Source organism: Siniperca chuatsi, linkage group LG12 (genome assembly GCF_020085105.1).
Source record: "Siniperca chuatsi isolate FFG_IHB_CAS linkage group LG12, ASM2008510v1, whole genome shotgun sequence".
Classification (NCBI taxonomy): Eukaryota; Metazoa; Chordata; class Actinopteri; order Centrarchiformes; family Sinipercidae; genus Siniperca; species Siniperca chuatsi.
Window position 1 is genome coordinate 26,853,718 of NC_058053.1, and position 18,899 is coordinate 26,872,616.

The window sequence follows — 18,899 nt, forward strand, 5'->3', positions numbered from 1 at the left end:
ATACCAAGCATTTTTCTCAACATTGGCAGAAGACGACTGGGATTCAATTTAACTTTGCTTTAACTAATTTGCACCTAACAAAAATATATCCTTTCAAATGACTTATCAGATTTATTTAGGTTTAGCTTCCAACAATTTTAAGAAACAAAAGTTTAAAAAAAATACTGAATATTTAAACTCAAAGACTGACCTTCGAATAACTAAACCTGCACATTTCTCTTCGCTAATGACAAAAGAGAGAGGAGACAAAAACACAGGCCTTTCTCACAGCAGACATTTTGACTTGTCATAGCAGGAAAAGCACAGGTGTTACTAGCTACATTAATGATGCCTCTATTCAAGTGTCCCAGTCAGCCATGACAGTGTAACATTAAGCCAGCGTGTACAGCACCAGGAGCCTGAAACTGAAGCAGCTAAATGGAATTCAGCCATCATTAATGTTCTTATTCACACCTGTGCTTTTCCCACTGCGGCATGTCAAAATGTCTGCTGTGAAAAAAGACATTTAAATCTCACTGTTCAAGTCATTTCAGACTCACGCTGTGCAGCCAAACATTATTCAAACTCACAGAACTTCATTTGAAATTCTAGTTGAGATCCCGCAAAGATTCCAGATATGTCAGGCAGCGTTTTGGTTTTTGGATTTTGTTTATAAAATGATGCAGAAGTCATATAGAATATTTCTATTGGACAGAAAGGTGCTACCGTAAAAAAGGAGTCTTGGGTTTGAATATCAAATATCACTCAGGGTAGCATCAGTGAAGAGTGAGAGGAATCTACTACAGAATACATATGTGATATACTGTCAGACAGGAATTAGATTAAAAATTTTGACTTTAAAGTTACAAAAGACACAAACAGCTACATGACACCCCCAGTGAAGGTAGTATGGATTGTGTGATCACTTCTCTTGCAGCGTGTAAGACAGCATGGTTGCATCACTGTGGTACTCGATCATGCCGCAATCAAACATCACATCAAGATTTCAAGCTTCTGAGTCATATTCAAGGATGCACACCACACAAGCATCATATACAGTACATCTGGTTCAATAGAGGGTTCGATATGTGTGCAGCTGATACGTCCAATGAAATCCAGCAGTGGGTCAAAGTCATCGTACTGCAGCCTGTTGTGCAGCAGTGAACGGAAAACACTGGGATCCTTCAAATGAAAGGTCCACATGTGAAATGGCACAAGTGGCTGTTGTTGGCCGGTGAGAGAGGAGCTGGACCGGCACCGGGACGGCATTAGTACGTTTGTTGTTTCATCCCAGGGTCGAGTGTATGGCAGAGAGCCAAAAACATCAGTTTTTGAAAATATATTCTGCTGAGTGGCTACTTGTAGGTTCCCTTTGAAAGGTTGAGCGCCTTCTAAAAATGCAGCGTGTGACAGTAGTTGGTCAAAGCAAGACAAGCCATTTCTCCACACACCATAATCAATGTTATTGTTGTTAGTTGTTTAAATAGTTCTTCTGCAAAATTCCACCTCGTGGATTTTTGTCATAGACCATTTAAAATAGAGAACCTTAAAGGGACAGTTCACCCCAAAATCAAAAATACATATTTATCCTCTCACCTGTAGAGCTGTTTATCCATCTAGATTGTTTTGGTGTGAGTCGCCGAGTTTTGGAGATATCGGCCGTAGAGATGATGCTAACATGCTCAAAATGGCAATGCTAATATGCTAATGTTAAGCAGGCATAATGTTTACCACGTTCACCATCTTAGTTTATGTTAGCATGCTAACATTTGCTACTTAGCACTAAATGCAAAGTTCATCTGAGGCTGACGTCAGTAGTTTTGTAAGTGTTTTGTCATAAATCGAAGTAGCCTGTTGGACAAATTGGTATTTTGACCTGATGATGGCGCTAGACGAAAAGTCAGAGGATCGCCAACGTTATTACAGTTCATCCTGAGGGGAACAAGAATGTCTGAACCAAATTTTATGGCAATCCGTCCAATAGTTGTTTAGACATTTCAGTCTGAACCAACGTGGTGGACCGAACACTTCCATTCTGACGACTGAATTCATGTAGTGTGGGTATTGTCCCCAGTTTTTACATCAGAACATGGTGAGAGGGTCTTATGGTGCAGTATCCATCAAGCATGGCAGAAGACTGTTGCTGCAAGTCTGAAATCAGTAAAACTCACTTAATTAATTAGGCTTGTTGCATCATTTTGATCCATTCATTCGTGGAGGAAGAAAATGCTTTCTGTTCCTCTTTTACAAACCGACAATTGTCATAGTTCCTCTTTTCCTCTCCCGTAAATCATGGCATCACCAGGTCTATTTTTAGGAGGCTGTAAAGTAAATCGTGCGCAGCCGATCCAAAAACTGAGCTGCACGCTGTTTAATTACCACACATAACCTACTGAGGGGGGAATGTGTACAGAAAACCTTGGTTGATCACAGACAGAAACATCAGAAAAGCTTTTGATTTCTCACAGCGACTTTGTTCTGATTCATTATTTTCTCCCCAAGATTTAGTTTTCTTCTATGCTCATATTATCCAGATGAAAACAGTTCCCCGCCAGAGACGGTCAACTGGATGCATCAGGTGGACGTTTAATGAGGCAATGTGTCTTTGTTATGGCGCAGGGATCTGACTGTGGCATGTTTGCAGTGGACTGTACGTGGTGCAAATTGCAGGGCACTATTTGCAGGGATAACAGGCTACCCAGAACGCTGTGCAAAAAACCAGCGAGCACCGAATGAGACTTCTGTGCTGAAACAACAACGCTCCCGTGAAAAAGACAAGAAATCCGATTGTAGCCCTTTGAATCGCACATAACGTTTAACATCTATGGATGTAAAATTGGAACACACTACATCACCGTGTTACAGCTATTAAAAACTCCTTAATACACTAACAAAACCTTTAATAAATCCCAAGTGACCACTAAACATGTATAACTGCTTGGATAACGTAGCTTTCATCTGCGATCTGCCATCTGTATTGTTCTCACTTGCTCAGGAGCCCAGAACTGTTCTTTCATTTGCTTGTTTCAGATCCAACGCAGCAGTGCTTTGATTTTCTGCATTTTTGGCCACATTCAAATCCAAACTTGTATAGTTTGGATTTCAGTGTGTTCCTGGTTACAAATTGTTCATATACTCTGATATATTGCCAAGATATTTCCAGAACCACGTGAAATGATTTAGGAAAGACTGAAGTACGCTATGTGAGAAAGCGTTTTAACGGTCCTCCTGGTGATGCATTTGGCAGCCTGCTGTGGACGAGAAGACCAACGGAGACGGACAAATGGCAGCCATGAACTTGCCAGTGCCTCTGTGTTCTTTACACAGGATAGTTGTACATTTCATAACGATACTCATTGTAGAGACAACCGAATTGTAAAATGAACAGAAATTAGAGTCAAAAGTTTGTTTTTGATCCAGATGTGTGACGTGAATGTCCTCTGGGAAACATGAACGCAAACCTTCCATCCCGTTGTTGTTTGGAAACCTTTTATTAAGGTGCCAATCGCCAATTTGTTTTAGTTTTGAAAAGCTTACCACCCTAAAATCTGGATAGATCTCTTGTTGAACACAGGGAGCTCGCAGATAAATCAGAAGTATGCACCTACAATGTTCCTCCAATTAAAAGTACTTGAATGAAGTTTTGACTTTTGGTTATTTTGAAACATGAAGTTGTGCAGAATAAACTGAACCCGATAGACAGCATGTTGCGCGTAGCCATTTTTTGGTGAAATATCTCAAGTTGGATTATCACAGTGTGTCATGTTTTCAAAAAAGTACATTTACCAAGTACTATTCTGAAGTATATAATTGGACTGTGAACTCAGCAGCAGCTGCTGGATCGTGCTAACAGAGCGAGTCACTGAAACCCAACCAGCTCCAGGGCTGCTGCTCTAAAAACGCAACTACATTCATATTTCTGTGGAAGAAAGTGAACAGTCAACACTACATGGTCAAACAGCAGTCAGGGGCCATTCAACTATTGTATTTTCACATGTGCACGAACCTACATCGTTCATATTAGCTTTATATTGGATTTACTGCATTTTATTGAATTTATTGCGTTTCTATCGTTGGATTATTATCCTATTGTTGTATTTTGTATGTTTATGGATTCTTTCAACTTTCTCTTATGCAGGAAGAGGGGAGTAACTATCTTTGGATTTCCTTCCCTGAGCTCTTTTCCCTTTTTAACTTATACATAACTTTGACTTGCTAGCAGTGTGGATCTGCTGTGGGCGTTTGGGTCCTGCAGCAGCGACTTTGCCGATGAGTAAGCTCATCAACGCAAGACTAATGAGTAAGATGGATAACAGCTCGGTTATTCTGTACTTGTTGTACTCCACATTTGAGGAGCTCCAGGTTTTACCAGGTACAGTTATCCAGCTGTAAGTGTCGAGCCTAAAAGGTAACCCACCAATCAACAATGACCTGGTTTTTACTTGCATCAACAATAAAAGTGTAAAAATAAGAATCCTGAGAAAGTACAACAGAGCTGCTGATGTAAATAGAGACAGTTCTTGTTTATTGACTCATAAAACATCCTTCAAACAAACCCATTTCAAGGTAAGGTCTCTGTACAATGCTTACTAAGCGGTTTTATTTATATAGAAAACGTATGAGGGGCCGTGCTTAAAATCACAAGGCTCCTTCAAATTTAATGGCAGGTACTCTGGAAAAAATTACAGCATTCCATCAACAAATATTTTCAAGCAATAAATATGCATTTATAAATAGTGTAAATTTACATCAAAATAAAAAACACAAATTAAAGTTCACTCTTTTGTCTATGTGCAACCCTTTTTCTCTGTGACTTGGCTGTTTGTCTACAAATAATTTCCTCTCTCCCACCCCAAAGTAACAAAAGACTCATCATAGTTCCAGCAAAATAAAATTTAAAAAAAAAACAGGGGAAATGTTGCAAAGAATGTGTCACTCAACTTTTCACATTACAAAAGTTTTTTTATCTCGTTTTCCTGACCAAGGACGTGTCTATCTAACATACAAAAGACCAGCTATGCTAATTACTCATCTTGTTGGTGGGGAGGGAACAAAGCTCTTGTGTCAACTCACAAACAATACAAAAATGGAAAAAGAAAACTATCGAGTCAGTAGTCTTTCTGTGACGATGTTGCCAGTTAAAACATAATATGTACAAAACTTTAATTCATCATTTTTATGTGGGATTTTGTGTATTTTCTAGTGAAGTCCAGCTGGACCAACAGTAGAACAGTCTGGTCATGACAGGAGGAGCTGCCATCCCCCTCCAGTCCACTAGGGGGAGGCTCACCACTCTGGGCAGGTTGCATAGACACACAGCTTTCACGCAGCTGCCTTATGGGATAGCTACAGAGCGCCGTTTGAGGACTGCCGGCTTACTTCCTGAATATCAGAAAAAAAAGGTTTCCGGAGAGTTTCCGATTAAGTCCATTGTGGTTCTAACTGTCCTCAGAACAACAGTGTTACCATCAAGAGGAGGAAGGAAGGGGACTCGCCTGTAGGAAGATAAAGGAAGAACACTGAGCTCCACAGCCAAAACTCATGAAACTCTGACATCAAAGTGGGCATCGTTAAAAGGTCTCCTTTATGTTTAAACTGATCCACTGTGGTCTGAATGAGACTAGTACTACTGGTGGTTTTGTGCCCGATACTTACGAGTGTGAACTGGTCATAAACCTGCATGAGGTCCTCTATCTTGTACTGCTCTAGCACCACGAAGTTGTCCAGGTTAGTGCTCCCCCTACGGGCACAGTCCTGGCAGTGCACCACATAAGTTTTCCTGCTGTTGCTCTCGGTGGTTACAAACAGCAGGTCGAACACCTCCACCTGGGCACAAGAGGGAGACAGAAAAAGGGTGCAGAAACGTTAAAGTAGAAAAGCGTCATTCACACAAATGCTGCAGAAAGGATCCAGGCGGGGTTTAGCATACGTGTACTTACCTCACAGATGCTGCAATAATGTGCCGGCTCGCTCTGGGTCCTCCCGTGCCACACCAGTTCTTTCCCAGCAGCCAACAGCAGTTCCCGCTGCATCTGACACTGCTTCAGAGTCCGTAACAAACAATACCTAACATACGGAAACGCACATGCTGGGTGAGTTCAGTGCAACACAAAAAAAACACACACCCAGTAGTCCCAACAGTCATATCGGAAATGGGCTTTTCTAATGTAAGAGAAACAGTGAGTTCTCACTTGATCATCTCAAAGAGTCTGTGGTCCGACACTTTGATGTTCCTGGCCATGTTCCAGGAGAGGTGGATCATGGGAACGATGGATTTGACACTCTGCAGTTTGTTCCACTCAAAACGCTCCACTGCCAGCTTGTACTGATAGGCTGAGGACAAAAACCGACAGGCATTCTTCATTTTCATCTGTACATCGGCGGAAACTTGTGCTCATCCGGCCGAGGTTCACTAAGCCCACAGGCTCTTTGTCAGCAGCACTGATCATTTTTGCCGGAGGCTCTGCTTTCTCTCAGCAGGCAGCATCACCATCAGTGAACGCATTCATAATGTCTAACTCCTTTTTCTCACCTGTGAGAGGGCCAACATTCCACGCAATATTGTTGCACCAGCCAATGGCCTGAACCCAGTGAATAGTGCCCGTGTTGAGCCACACCAAGTCTCCAGGACGCTGGATGAACCGATAAACAGGCACGTTGGTCTCGTACAGGTCCTCCAGGTTGGGCCACCAGGAACCCATCAGGAAGTTGATGTTGTTCCTGTAAGAGGAGGTAAAACAAAAACATGCGCAACTAAATCAGTGTTAACTCTAAGAAGCTAGCCAAGAAAAAAAGTTATCATTTCTGGTGACGTACTTTTCACAGAAGTCGTTGATGACACCCCAGTACGTTTCAGGCACAGCAAACCACTCACAGTCCCCAGGGCCAATGTTGATGTTGACTGAACAGAAATTGTTGTTCTCCTGGTGACCTACAAAATCAGAATCAGAAATACTTTATTGATCCCCAAAGGGAAACTCTTTGTTACAGCAGCTCGCCTTTACGTCAGTGCACACAGGAGAAAGTACTAGCAAAAAATATAACACTATAAAACAGGTCAGAAAATAAATTAAGTACCAGGTGGGTATAAGTATAAGATAAAATAAGTGTGAGGTACCAAGTGGGTTTACCGGTTGATGATGATAATACAGTATAATAATACAATGTAATAATATAAGTAATAAGCAGTGGTGCTTGTACTGTCGAGTTAAGTGTAGCTTATTGAGATTATTAAGATATTGCACAGCAGTAGTGGAGGTATAAGAAAGGTATAAGAAAGAAAAGGATGTGATTAGCAACAGAGTGAGAACAATGACCGACTGCAGTGGTATTTATTGTCTCCATGTATACCTGGTGTCCTGCTCCCTGGAACCTTCATGTAGAGCTGGGCAGTGTTCATGCCCAGGATGGTGTGTCCTACATGGCTGAGCAGGTTGCCGGCTGACACCACCCTGGCAAAAGCTGGCAGTTTAGACAACTCCTGAAGCTGCGGTTTCCACCTGAAAAGGGCAAAGGTTACAGGTTGTCATGTGACAGTAAAGGGACAAGTTATTCCCTTTTCCCCAATTAAACATCAACAACACAGTGAGGAGAAGATGTGTGATGGTTTACGCAACCAGATATTGTGTGTGCAGGGAAATACTGTCTAATATATTCAACAGTTCACTCACTTCTTTTCGTCAGAGAGGTCAATGTTGGTGCCAAACTTTATGTGTTTGAAAGACCCTTTCCTGCGCCGCATCACACTAATAGAGCACGAGAGTATGATGTCGTTAGCAACAGAAGAAAAAAAAAACGCTGAGAATTGAAATGTGAGGAGACAGAGAGGCAAAGAAAACTCACCTGTCTGAGGAACCTGCTTCTGCTTCCACCTCCTTCTTCTTCTCATTCTCCTCCTATCGAAAAAAAACGTTTTTCAAGCACTATTCTTATCATACCAATAACAAAGATGGCTGGTAACATATTTATCAAAAGTTAACTGGTAAAAATACTACTCATGCATTATTTAAGGTCATACAATCTCTATCTGATAACACCAATATGTGTACAGAGCATCATGGGTATAACATATTATTCAAAAGGGTTATGGTTCAGATCTGGTTCGTCTGTTGCACGTATCAGTTCTCCAGCACCCAGTATTAGCGTGTCTGTAGTGTGTGTCTGTAGTGTGTGTCTGTGTGTGTCTGTAGTGTGTGTCTGTAGTGTGTGTCTCCATCTCCCACTGACCCGTAGAGACTCCTGGAAGGAGGAGGCCTGGTACTGGGCGTATTTGATGATGGTGGTGTGGGAGCGACTGCTCTCGCAGCGCCACATCTTCCTGCTGCCGCTGGGGTCCCAGTTCTCATCAGTGGGCTGAGCCAACTGGGTCCGCACCTCCACCAGATGGTCTGGGTTGGCCTCCACCAATGTTTTCGTGGAGAACAGGCCCAGATCTGTGCGTGAACGATGGAAAGAAAGAGAGGAACCAAAGAAGAAGAGCAGTTAGAGAAGTATTATTTTTTGAAATCTCACACCAGTAGTGCAGTAGGGTTAGAGGGAGCAGTGCAGGTGGGTTGTTGGCTGTGTCAATTTTGTCTTATTGTAACTTTGGCTACATAGCTCCTTAACAAATCAGCAGGGCGCAGTCTGTCAGTCTGAGTATTACATAATAGGGCAGCAAAGCATTGTAATAGAAGAGCAGATGTTTGTTGGCAAAGTCAACTAGTTCTCTCTACTGCAAACACGTGCAGTAACATTTTCCACTTGCAGGTGGTGCTGTTGTCATACATGTCAAATTCATTCACACACTCCCTTCCCATGATTACAGAGACACACCCACAGAGCCACGTGAGACTGGAAAAGACAGAAACATCCAGTTGCCCATGCTCACAGCTGCTGTCACTATCACATGTACAATCAAACAACAGCTCAATCAAACAAACGAAGATGCTTGAAACACAAATGTTCAGTCTGTGATGCACTTCAAGTGGAGCGCATGTTTTGTTTTGTTTTTTACATCTCGTACCTAGTTTGAGTGCTCCGGCCAGTCCTCTGATGACGGTGACCGGGTTGGAAGGGTTGGTGCAGAACTGATGGAGTGGAGGGAAGAAGGCATCCCTCTTGTTTTCTAGCTGTATTTCAGAGAAGAGACACAGAAGCGGTCAGGGAATGTGGACTGACTCCAGACTTATTGGGAGAATCAACACATTGAAGAGGAGCTAACTGCAAGTGTTTGTATTTAGTACTGTAGCCAAGATACTGTTGCTCCAGCATTGCACACAACAACATCACAAATACTTCTCCTTCTATGGTGCAGCTGCACGCACATAAATACTGGGTGTTGGAGGATTGAGTTTGTCCTTTGGCAGTGGAGGAGAGGGCGGGCAAGGGGGTCGCGGCGGGGGGCACTTGTCCAGGAGGATGCTGCTAGTCGACAGGCCGTTCTTCCCCAGGTTCCTGCAGCCAGAGCGTAAGGGGAGAGAGATCAGTCGGCTTATCAGCTCAGGTAAAAGCAAGCTGTCACTGACGACAAACAACTGCAAAAGTGCAACACAACGTAGTGTGCAGAAGAGACCACTAAACAAAACATCTGCAAGCAAAAATTACTAACACCCTAACAACAAAACACTTCAATTCAATAAACTATATAACTGCTCAACTTTTGGCATAACATTTTAGTTTACAGAACCAGGACTTTCGTAGAAAAGGTTTCAGTCGTAGTCATCTGGACACTGTTTTCAGAATCAAGATGTTTAGGCTCCCATCCGGAAGTCATTCTCAATTGCGAAAAATGGTCTGAGAACAGTTCTCAGACCATTTTTCACAACTGACTGACGACTGAAACCTTTTCTACGATGGAACATTTCTGGACGACTACACTGTCTTATTTTGAAGACTCAGGACTTCATTAGACATGAGACAGAGGAAAGCCTTTCCAGTCAAACATTTTTTTACTAAGCAGTAGCAGTGATTTAAGCTTTTGTAAATTAACCAGTACTGCTATATACACCAGGACGGAGGGGAGAAAACAACGTCTTTGTATTTATGGCTGTCGCACTTACAACCAGGGCTAGCTGATGTCTTTGACATATGCATAACTTCCACAAAACTGCATGATACTACTGGATTATAAAGCCTGTCAGTGAACTGGGATACAATGGTTCTGACTAATGAAAGAGCAGGAGGCAGCATTACAACTTGTGCAAACCAACACGTGCCCCCATTTCTAACCTTGTACCATTTAAAAAGCCCAAATTAGCTACTTTTGTTGTGGTTCATATTTACAGCGGTTTGTTAACAAGCGAAGCAAGAGATAAACAGTGTATAGTTCCTTTTAAATTAACCAAACCGATAGTATTGGTGTTAATACTGTTACAGTTTGTTCACACTTCTTCAGTTCTTTTTGCCAAGTGGGAGATATTGTAGCTGTCAGAAATTCCTGAATGTCTGACTTGAAATTACAAGTAGGAGGCTGACGTGACCGGTTTTTCTGACCTGGCTGCTCACAGTTATGGTCTGAATGATATGATGCGAACGTGGCATAGGAGAGGGCACTGCATGACGACTGGCTTCAAACTACAGGGCTCAGATTGGGACAAACAAACAAAACTTGGTCAGGACATCCCTAAAACAAGGTCAGTGACAAGAGCAAGTTTAAAGCATCATGACAGCTCCCTGCTGGATTCAACATCCAAGTAGCCACACCCACACACACACCCACACACCCAAGGATCTGTGTCTGACATCAGCTCAGGGCTCATGATGGTACAGTGAAAGTATTTATACAATTTGGTCTCAAAGTGGCAGTTTTTATCCAGACAAGATGATGATGATGATGATGAACGCAACAGCACACAGAGCAGGGTCAAAATGTCACGACATTTTCCAAATGCAAGAATCAACACATTACTCACTCCTACACATGATTTCACAGATCAGTGTGTCTGCTGCTGCTTAACTGCCAAAAACATTCAGTGTCACGCAGTGCCGTCTTTTCCAGTTGTGCTGGTGTGAGCAGCGTTCTGTACACACCTCGTTCATTAACACAGCTTCTGATTGGTTAACTGACTGAATTACGTTATTAGTTGTAATCTCAACCACGTTCAATGACCATTTTGTTGGTTTAATAAATTGTCAAGAATGCTGCAGTTTATTTTTGGAAAACTGACTCTGTTGTTTGAAATTACCAAAATAAATGACTTTAAAGAAGTCAAAAACAATCCAAAAAAATGTTATAAAAGGATTCAGCACGTCACTGATTCCCAATGTATTCATTCTTACACAGCGTCGCTGTCTCTCAGACCAACACAAAAACATTTTTTAATACCATACGTGGTCATAGTTTGACTAGGGATAACTGGTGCCATGCAGGCTTCTTACCTGCATGCTTTGAGCACTTCACTGGAGCTGGGGTAGATGGAAACCGAGGACCAGGGTGCCAGACCAGCAGCGACAGTGTGTTTATGAGCTCCTAAAGGCTCTAACTTCAGTGGGCTCTGGGAGTCCTCCAGCCCCTTCCCATTGACTGTGGGCCCCTGGCTGTTGGTGTTGGAGGGGCTGTTAAGGCAGGAGAGGCTGTTGGTGGTGTGAGGGTCTGCTGAGCGTGGAGAGGGCGTAGCAGTGGCTAAAAGCGGCGAGGATGCCACCGACTGCTCCGACATTGGCACGGCGGCACCGTGGAGACCCGGGTGGACGTTGTTGATTTTCTCTGAGGAAGGCCCTCCGTGGTTACTGTAGTTATTGTTATCGTCATTACTGGTAGTATTGGCTTTTCCCTTTAGCAAGGCTGAGAGCTGAGGATTGTCTGAACTGAGCACGCTGGGGGCAGGAGAGCCAGGCTGAGACGGGCTAGCAGAGCTGTCCGTCACCCGCGGCTGGACGTGATTAGTCAATCCCTGCGCGGGGGTGGTGCTGGGACTTAGGGGTGTCCCTGCGGAATGCCTGACAGCGGTCTCCGGACCTGATGGCAAAGTGGCAGCTGCACCATTGCTGCCGTTGTTGCCCCCTGAAGGCGTGGTGTCTTTGGTGTGGACCCCTGAGGTAGTAGTGGAGTGGGGAGGCGAGGACAAGTGGTTGGGTGTGGTCTGGGGAGAGGTGGGGGATAAAGAGGATGCTGAGGAGGAGGCAGTGCAGGGCCCAGAGGAATGTCCAACCTGATTCAGAATGCCAGAGGAAGAGAATGAGGTCTGAGGGGAGGAGGAGGAAGAGAAAGGGGGTTCTCCATTGGGACCTGCCGAATGTGAACCTGGACCTTTTTGAAGCCCCTGGACAGAGAGAAAGACCAAAAAAAACTTTCAATGAAAACAGACCCAGTTTACATTTCAACATCAAAAATGTTCAAAAAGTAATGACTTCAACTGAAAATAAGACATGCAGACACATCATCATCATCATCACAGGAAATACTATGTTCAAAAAAAAAAAGAACACAGGAAAATACAAAGTATAGGAAGGCACAGAGAGGCAAATATGAGGCCATCTGAATGACAGAGAAAACCCTGGAAACATCAAAGGAACCAGTGGGATACCTGAGTGGTAGTGATGCCTTGTTGGCTCCTCCATGTCTCATCTGCATGACTGGGACTACTGGTAGTGCTGCTGGTGCTAGGATGACTGGCGGCTGTGCAGTTGTGAGGTAGAGAATTCTGCTGCGGGTAAGGCACGTTTCCATTGCTCGCGCCACCACCTCCCAGTCCCAGGGTGTGATTTTTTTCCACGTGTCCCAGCAGCCCCGCTGAAGGACTTGAAGAACAGGATCCGTTGGCTGTGGGCTGGGTGACACACGGGGGCCGGATGGCTGCGTGATTGAGGGGGGAGGTGCGGGAGAGGCCTGCATGGTGGTGAGAGGACTCAGCCAAAGGACCATTGGGAAGAATGGGCCGTGGCTGGCCACCCGCTGCTGCCTGCTGCCTCATCTGACACAGAGGACAGAAGCAGAAAAGATTCAAACCAAACGGTAACGCTGACCAACAATGCAATCTATTAACAAGCTGTGTTACCAAGATAAACAGGCGCTTTACGTAGCAGACACAAAATCCTTTATAACCGTCGCCCTGTATAATCAAGGTTGCATGTGTGTACCTGCTGCTGATGTTGTTGCATGAGAGAGAACTGGTTCTCCAACTGCTCCAGCATCTGCACCTGGGGGGGCTTGAGGTTTGCTCGGTTGGTCCGCAAGTGATCCAGGTGCTGCACATTCCACAACAGTGTTGTTTTAATTAGCAAAGTTAAATACATGAGGCATATTATTTTGCAAATAAAAAAATATTGCTTTGCAAAATTCTAATCTAAAAATGTCGGCCGTTAAAACGTAAATATGACCTTATGTGGGGTTTATTATGTTTTCACGTCAGTTCCGTCATAAATGGTGTCAGGACCATTTTGATTTGTCAACAACAGCTCAAAAACATTTAACTCGAGCCCAGCTATGGGATTCCCAGACAAATAATTTCAAAAGATAATGTGCGCCTTAATCATTGATCCACCAGGATGCCACGCTGCAAGTATTTTACTATCAAACTGGGCTCCTGACATCAGAAGGAAGACCTTCAAGTGATCCAGCATCAGCTCATGAAACCCATCAAGGTGGAAATATATTTAGATGCATTTTTGAGGAGGTTCACATTAGCTACAGAAGAGCTACTGAGGCTACGCCATAACCTAGTAACACATGGAGTATAAATCCAGCTTCAGGTGTGGCAGACTCATAACTGCATCAAGCACATTTTCTATAAAGCATTTAAAAACACATCTGACTCAGTTAGGAAGGTTTCTGTGCATGATGAGTTATTATTACACATGTGAACTTGAGACATTTCCTACCTGCAGCTTCTGCGGCGTTAGGTACCAGCTGGGGATCTGCTGTTGATTGGGGCTGTTAGTCCACGAGTCTGCAACACCCTGTAAGTGAGACAGAAAAATGTGTACCATGGCTCACCTTCTCACCTTCGTCCAGCAGAATAGTAATGTTAATGTTCTTAGCTGTACCTTAGCTGGGCTGCCAGTGCGTTTCTTTTTGGCAGGACTGGCCTGTGGGTCTGTGTGATTGCTGGCGGATTGGCCTCCCTCCCCCTTACAGGCCTAGAAAGCCAGCACAGAGACAGTTTGTGAGGACACGCTGGACCAACAATAATAGCAAAGCTTCTTCCAAGTTCTCTTCTTCAAGTAAACTACAGTTCAAAATGAGCCCTAATGTAGTGTTTCAAAAAGGAGAAAATACAGCCATAAATCCAAACGTTTCTGCACAATGACACTGGAGGACACAGCTGATTCTACACTTACATGCCCAACAATTTGAGCATTTAAATACTGCATGTTTCACAATACTCTGATTAAAATATGGTTTATGTTATTACCTTAATCTAAATGACAGAGGTTGATTAAGGTCATAATCAGAGTATTCATGCTGTGATTAGGACGTGGGGTAATGCAACATTAGTTGCATTAGTGGAGGGCTGTTTGGACATGCAGACCACATATTCTGGTCTCTTCCAAGTTTTCACTGGTTGTTGACACTTTCTCAAAACTATGCAATGGGTTGCAACATCAATGATGTTTACAGATAACATTTAGTTACATTTACTCAATCACTCCTCAAACTTTAATATTTGAGCAAGTAAAAATGACCCACAACATTTTTTTCTGGGACTGTCTTTTATTAGAAACCTAATTTCTGTTACTCCCATTCCTCTGTTTGGTGACAGTGCAGCCCAAGCAAGTGCTAATGATGGAAATGATATTATTATTGTTATTCAAAGACGACGATGTCAATGTTAACAATTATAATAGACAAAACTGCATGAGTTTGAGGACTAAATAAAATTGATATGTTGATGGTGGGGGGGCCAGCCTTCGGATCTACCATGCACTAAGATTTGTCTCATTTTCAGCGAGGGGTGTGACAGGTAAAACTATTTATGCCAGGTTTAACCATTTTTAAGAAAGACAAATTTAAATATATGAGCATAAGTTACATGACACAAAAGTACATGCATTCACACTACTTAGACTGTACCCATTAAGCATGCATTTTCAGCCTTGCAGTTTGCCAAGTACACTGTAATGACTGCACAAGATTTGTGCATCTTTGCATTAAGGAAAAGAGTTGTGGGACATAATGAGTTCCTTGTAGCTTTGCTTAGTAATTTTAACACTTGTCATGTGACACAGGGAGGCACTATGAAGGTCAACTACACTCTGGTAATTAGATTATTGAAATATGGGCCTCGCTCAAATTCCTTCAGACTGTATCCCCTTTTATCTTTTGGTCCAGAAGTCCATATTGGCCATGGATGCAAACCAGAAATTTAGAAACATCAATATTGACTGATGTGGATAAAACATGAAAGTATCAGAGCAAGGCCTCAGCTTCAATGGTCCTCGTGAATTTATTGTTCAAGTAATTTCCAAGAGGTTGGAGTCTCTTGTATAAGCTGGATCTCACCTGCTGTGCCTGTGCAGTGTTCAAGGCCCCCTGCCTGGACGTGAGCTCAGCAGGAATGGGTAGGCTCCACGCCTCCTCAATACTAGGAAGCATTTTACTCTTATTCTGCAGACTACCTGGCTGTAGGTTACACAACTGAGCCTAGGAGAAATTGTGTAAGACACAAACTTTAGTGCTGAACTTGGGTTTAACAAGAAAGGCACTACAAAGACTACTGCTTACTTATAGGTGGTGTTTTAGGTAACCGTACACAGAATATAACAGAAATGTTCAATGCCATGAAGGTATGCTTTACAATTACAAGTGAAAAAAAATGTGTTTAAACACACCAATATGAATTATTATTCATATCTCAGTGCTCAGAAACCAAAATGACAACAGCACATTTTAAAAAGCTGATTGCTTTGGCAATAAGCACAGCACTTCAATACACACACACACACCAAAATACTGCACAACATCTAACGAACAGGGTTGCTTGATGGGTATTACCAGTCTAAATGCCAGCCCTACCTGCAGCAGTTTGATGCGTTGTGTGAGTGCAGCAGTGTTGAGGCAGGCCTTGCTGCGTGTAGCATTGATGTAGCACTTGATAGCGTCATGCGGCTGGCCACAGGATTCGTAGAGGGTGCCGAGGTCCATCCAGGCAGCCGCGTGGCTGTGGTCCAGTTGAACAGCACAGATGTAGGCCTGCAGTGCATCCATAGGCTGGTTCTGCTGCTGGTAGAGCACCCTGAAGGCAGAGGCAAAGGGGACAGATGATTCTCTTGCCATCTTCCAGGATTTAGGTCTTTATCTTTCTGAGCCATCCCAACTCTCAGTGACTCCCAGAGGACATACCCCACCCTTCATACATCTATCTATAGATCCTTTTTCTCAAATGTCCTACTGCTCAGTTATCCACCCTCTCCCTATGTAGTCTGTCGCACGGCAGTTGTTGTATCTCCACGAGGGGTTTTGAGAACCACTGCCACCCTGAGCACAAACCACCCTTGAACAGATGAACTGGTACATACCAGTTACTATTTCTCCCTCTCTCAGAACTTACAGATGTTAGCATCCCTGTGCTTGTGACCTTTACTATGCCTCTCAGTATAACAACATACTTCAAGTTCTGTTCTTACCCTATGGAGCACCAGGTGTCAGCACTGGCCTCCGACTTATCAATGGACTGACGGTAAGAGATGAAGGCATCCTGTACCTTCCCAATACTGGAGTAGCACCTGGAGAAGAGAAGATGAACAACACAAAAGAAAGAAAGAAAGAAAAAGACAAAAGGGTAGTAAAACATCTGCTCACAAGTAAAAATGCAATGCAGTTCAAGTCCACTACTTGAACTGCATTGCTAAAAAGTTTGGAGTCACTGTTATATCAACGTTTTTCTTCTTAGATAAAAAACAGTATAATTATACACCATATGTATTATTTACATTTGAAAGTGTTAGAATAATTAAATGATTAAAACTCCCGTTCAGTCGATGTCCCCACAGTGTTGCATGACAACGGAGAATACTGTTGGAGCCATTTTTACTCCCAAATACTCTGATTTTTTTAAATTTGTTTTCCAGTCCAGAAGCATAAGTGACCCTAGATCATTTTTTAACTCTAACTGAGCTTTCAATTGGGCTCTAAATATTTTGGGAACCTGTTTTTCTTTGGGCCCTCTGCAGTCTACTCAGTGGTCGGATTGAATAGGTTTAAACTTGATTTTTTAGTCCACAGTATGTTCAGCTGATATTCTGTGATCCAGTTCCAACAGTGCTAACCGTAGACTAACCTGCTATTTCTATTTTGAAGTTTTAAGAATAGCTTTGCTAAAGCAACACGCCTGTTAATTCCAGCTTGTCAGTCATTATTGTGAACTTGACACTGAAACAGGAACCTGATCATATTTAAATCTGCACAGATTTTAATGCTAAGGTTCCAAATTATTTTACCAACGACTGCTGATTTCTTATATTCGTATTTAACTGTTGCTCAGAGGGATCTTTGTCTCTTTCTACTCTTTCACTTGTCAGTCTGGTTGAACCATTGTACAGCGTTTTGTTCTCCATGTACAAAACATTACTTTTTTGCAAACCCTTCATACAAAATAACATCTATTTGTAAAGAAGATTCTCTACAACCTAAAAGACCATTCAAAGTATTCCTCTCAGCCTCATCTGACTGTGCTGAATCAAGCTTGTGTGGCAGGCGACTCCAAGCTTTTGAGTGGTAGTGTGTGTTGTGTATTTACAAATTTCATATATAAATATAAATAAATAAATAACTTGCTATACCCTATGTCAAGCTACTTACAAAAAACACAGTGCATCGCATTAACAAGCAACTGCTGTCCATAAATAATGCCGAGTAGGCTTGAAAGGCTCTTTTTATAGTGTTTTATAGTGTATCATATTGTTTGCTTACTTTCTCCTGTGTGCACTGACGTAAAGGTGAGCTACTGTAACAAAGAGTTTCCCTACGGGGGATCAATAAAGTATTTCTGATTCTGATATTAGGAAAATGACAATTGTTGAAGGCCCGCTACACCACTACAGCTTGCATCTCAAACAGCACTCACATGACAGCAAAGTAATAATGCATTGAAGTTCATAGAAGTAAGCAATTTAAATATGCATATGTTGGCCGAGCCAGCTCACCTACTGTGGCATGGGCATTTTTAAATTGTTATATCAGAGCAGGGACTCTGGTGAGTTACAGATAGAAGACTACAGCTTATGGACTACCTCCTATAGTGAAGTGCTGTAATGGTAAGAAATGTTAATGAGAAGGAATGATATGAGAAAGGTGGGGAATCTATGGAAACTGGACAAGCTCATTCTTGTACATCAACATGTTGAGAGCAGACTGCTTAGTGTAAAAATGCTATAACAGAACAACACAGACTAGCCAAGCCTAGCTAACACCTTAAGGGACAGCATGGACCTCGAGGGGGGTTGTATGCTTATCCGCTCCAACGCCTGTGTGCATTCAGCTTGTTTATTTGGCCCTGGGAAAACCCCAATTCAACAGCACAGGAACAAGAGAATTTGGTGTGTAGCACGTGCCTCCATTGGGCCTATGGAGCATTAATCACTACCAGCTATACTCAACCAACAAAAAGCTCATGTAGCTAAGATTATTATCACAGCACACTGGCAGATGGCTTCTAGGTAAAACAAACAGTCTAATCAGGACTCACAAAACATCCCAGGCTCTCACAGGTTAGAGGCTAGCCCTGCAAAATACACAAACACTCACACCCTTGTTTGTCTTACCTGCCGAGAAAGTACCAGGACTGGCCAGAATTTGGGTCTGCTTCTAAAGACTTCTGCAGACACTGGATGGCATAGCTGTCCTTGGTGCCTTTATCCCCCAGCTGCTCCACCGTGTGATGCATCCAGCCTGGAAGAGCAGAGCAAATGATCAGGGGTGAGTCTTTAAGATTCAGCTCAAACACCTCTAACAGAACAGCTGGCTTTCCTCTTGTGCCTGAAGTAGCACCAGTGTGCTGAGA

At 42.9% G+C, this 18,899-nt stretch overlaps 1 protein-coding gene across 5 annotated transcripts in view; it reads right to left on the reverse strand.

Moving 5' to 3' along the window:
* Positions 1 to 4,483: 4,483 nt before the first annotated feature.
* kdm6a (lysine (K)-specific demethylase 6A) overlaps positions 4,484 to 18,899 on the reverse strand; it is a 44,197-nt gene continuing 29,781 nt past the window's right edge. For 4 of the 5 annotated variants that reach the window (XM_044216242.1, XM_044216245.1, XM_044216244.1 and 1 more), the window contains 21 exons: positions 18,661 to 18,787; positions 16,525 to 16,623; positions 15,914 to 16,133; positions 15,401 to 15,541; positions 13,945 to 14,037; positions 13,780 to 13,857; positions 13,039 to 13,146; positions 12,486 to 12,872; positions 11,338 to 12,221; positions 9,285 to 9,414; positions 8,984 to 9,089; positions 8,206 to 8,411; positions 7,822 to 7,874; positions 7,650 to 7,724; positions 7,330 to 7,478; positions 6,796 to 6,910; positions 6,512 to 6,699; positions 6,171 to 6,312; positions 5,919 to 6,045; positions 5,635 to 5,805; positions 4,484 to 5,474 (listed from right to left, as the gene is read on the reverse strand). In XM_044216242.1, the coding sequence (XP_044072177.1) occupies positions 5,448 to 5,474; positions 5,635 to 5,805; positions 5,919 to 6,045; positions 6,171 to 6,312; positions 6,512 to 6,699; positions 6,796 to 6,910; positions 7,330 to 7,478; positions 7,650 to 7,724; positions 7,822 to 7,874; positions 8,206 to 8,411; positions 8,984 to 9,089; positions 9,285 to 9,414; positions 11,338 to 12,221; positions 12,486 to 12,872; positions 13,039 to 13,146; positions 13,780 to 13,857; positions 13,945 to 14,037; positions 15,401 to 15,541; positions 15,914 to 16,133; positions 16,525 to 16,623; positions 18,661 to 18,787 (3,626 nt within the window). In that variant the 3' untranslated portion in view covers positions 4,484 to 5,447. The remainder of the gene's footprint in view (positions 5,475 to 5,634; positions 5,806 to 5,918; positions 6,046 to 6,170; positions 6,313 to 6,511; positions 6,700 to 6,795; positions 6,911 to 7,329; positions 7,479 to 7,649; positions 7,725 to 7,821; positions 7,875 to 8,205; positions 8,412 to 8,983; positions 9,090 to 9,284; positions 9,415 to 11,337; positions 12,222 to 12,485; positions 12,873 to 13,038; positions 13,147 to 13,779; positions 13,858 to 13,944; positions 14,038 to 15,400; positions 15,542 to 15,913; positions 16,134 to 16,524; positions 16,624 to 18,660; positions 18,788 to 18,899) is intronic. The other variant, XM_044216243.1, reaches the window with a different exon arrangement.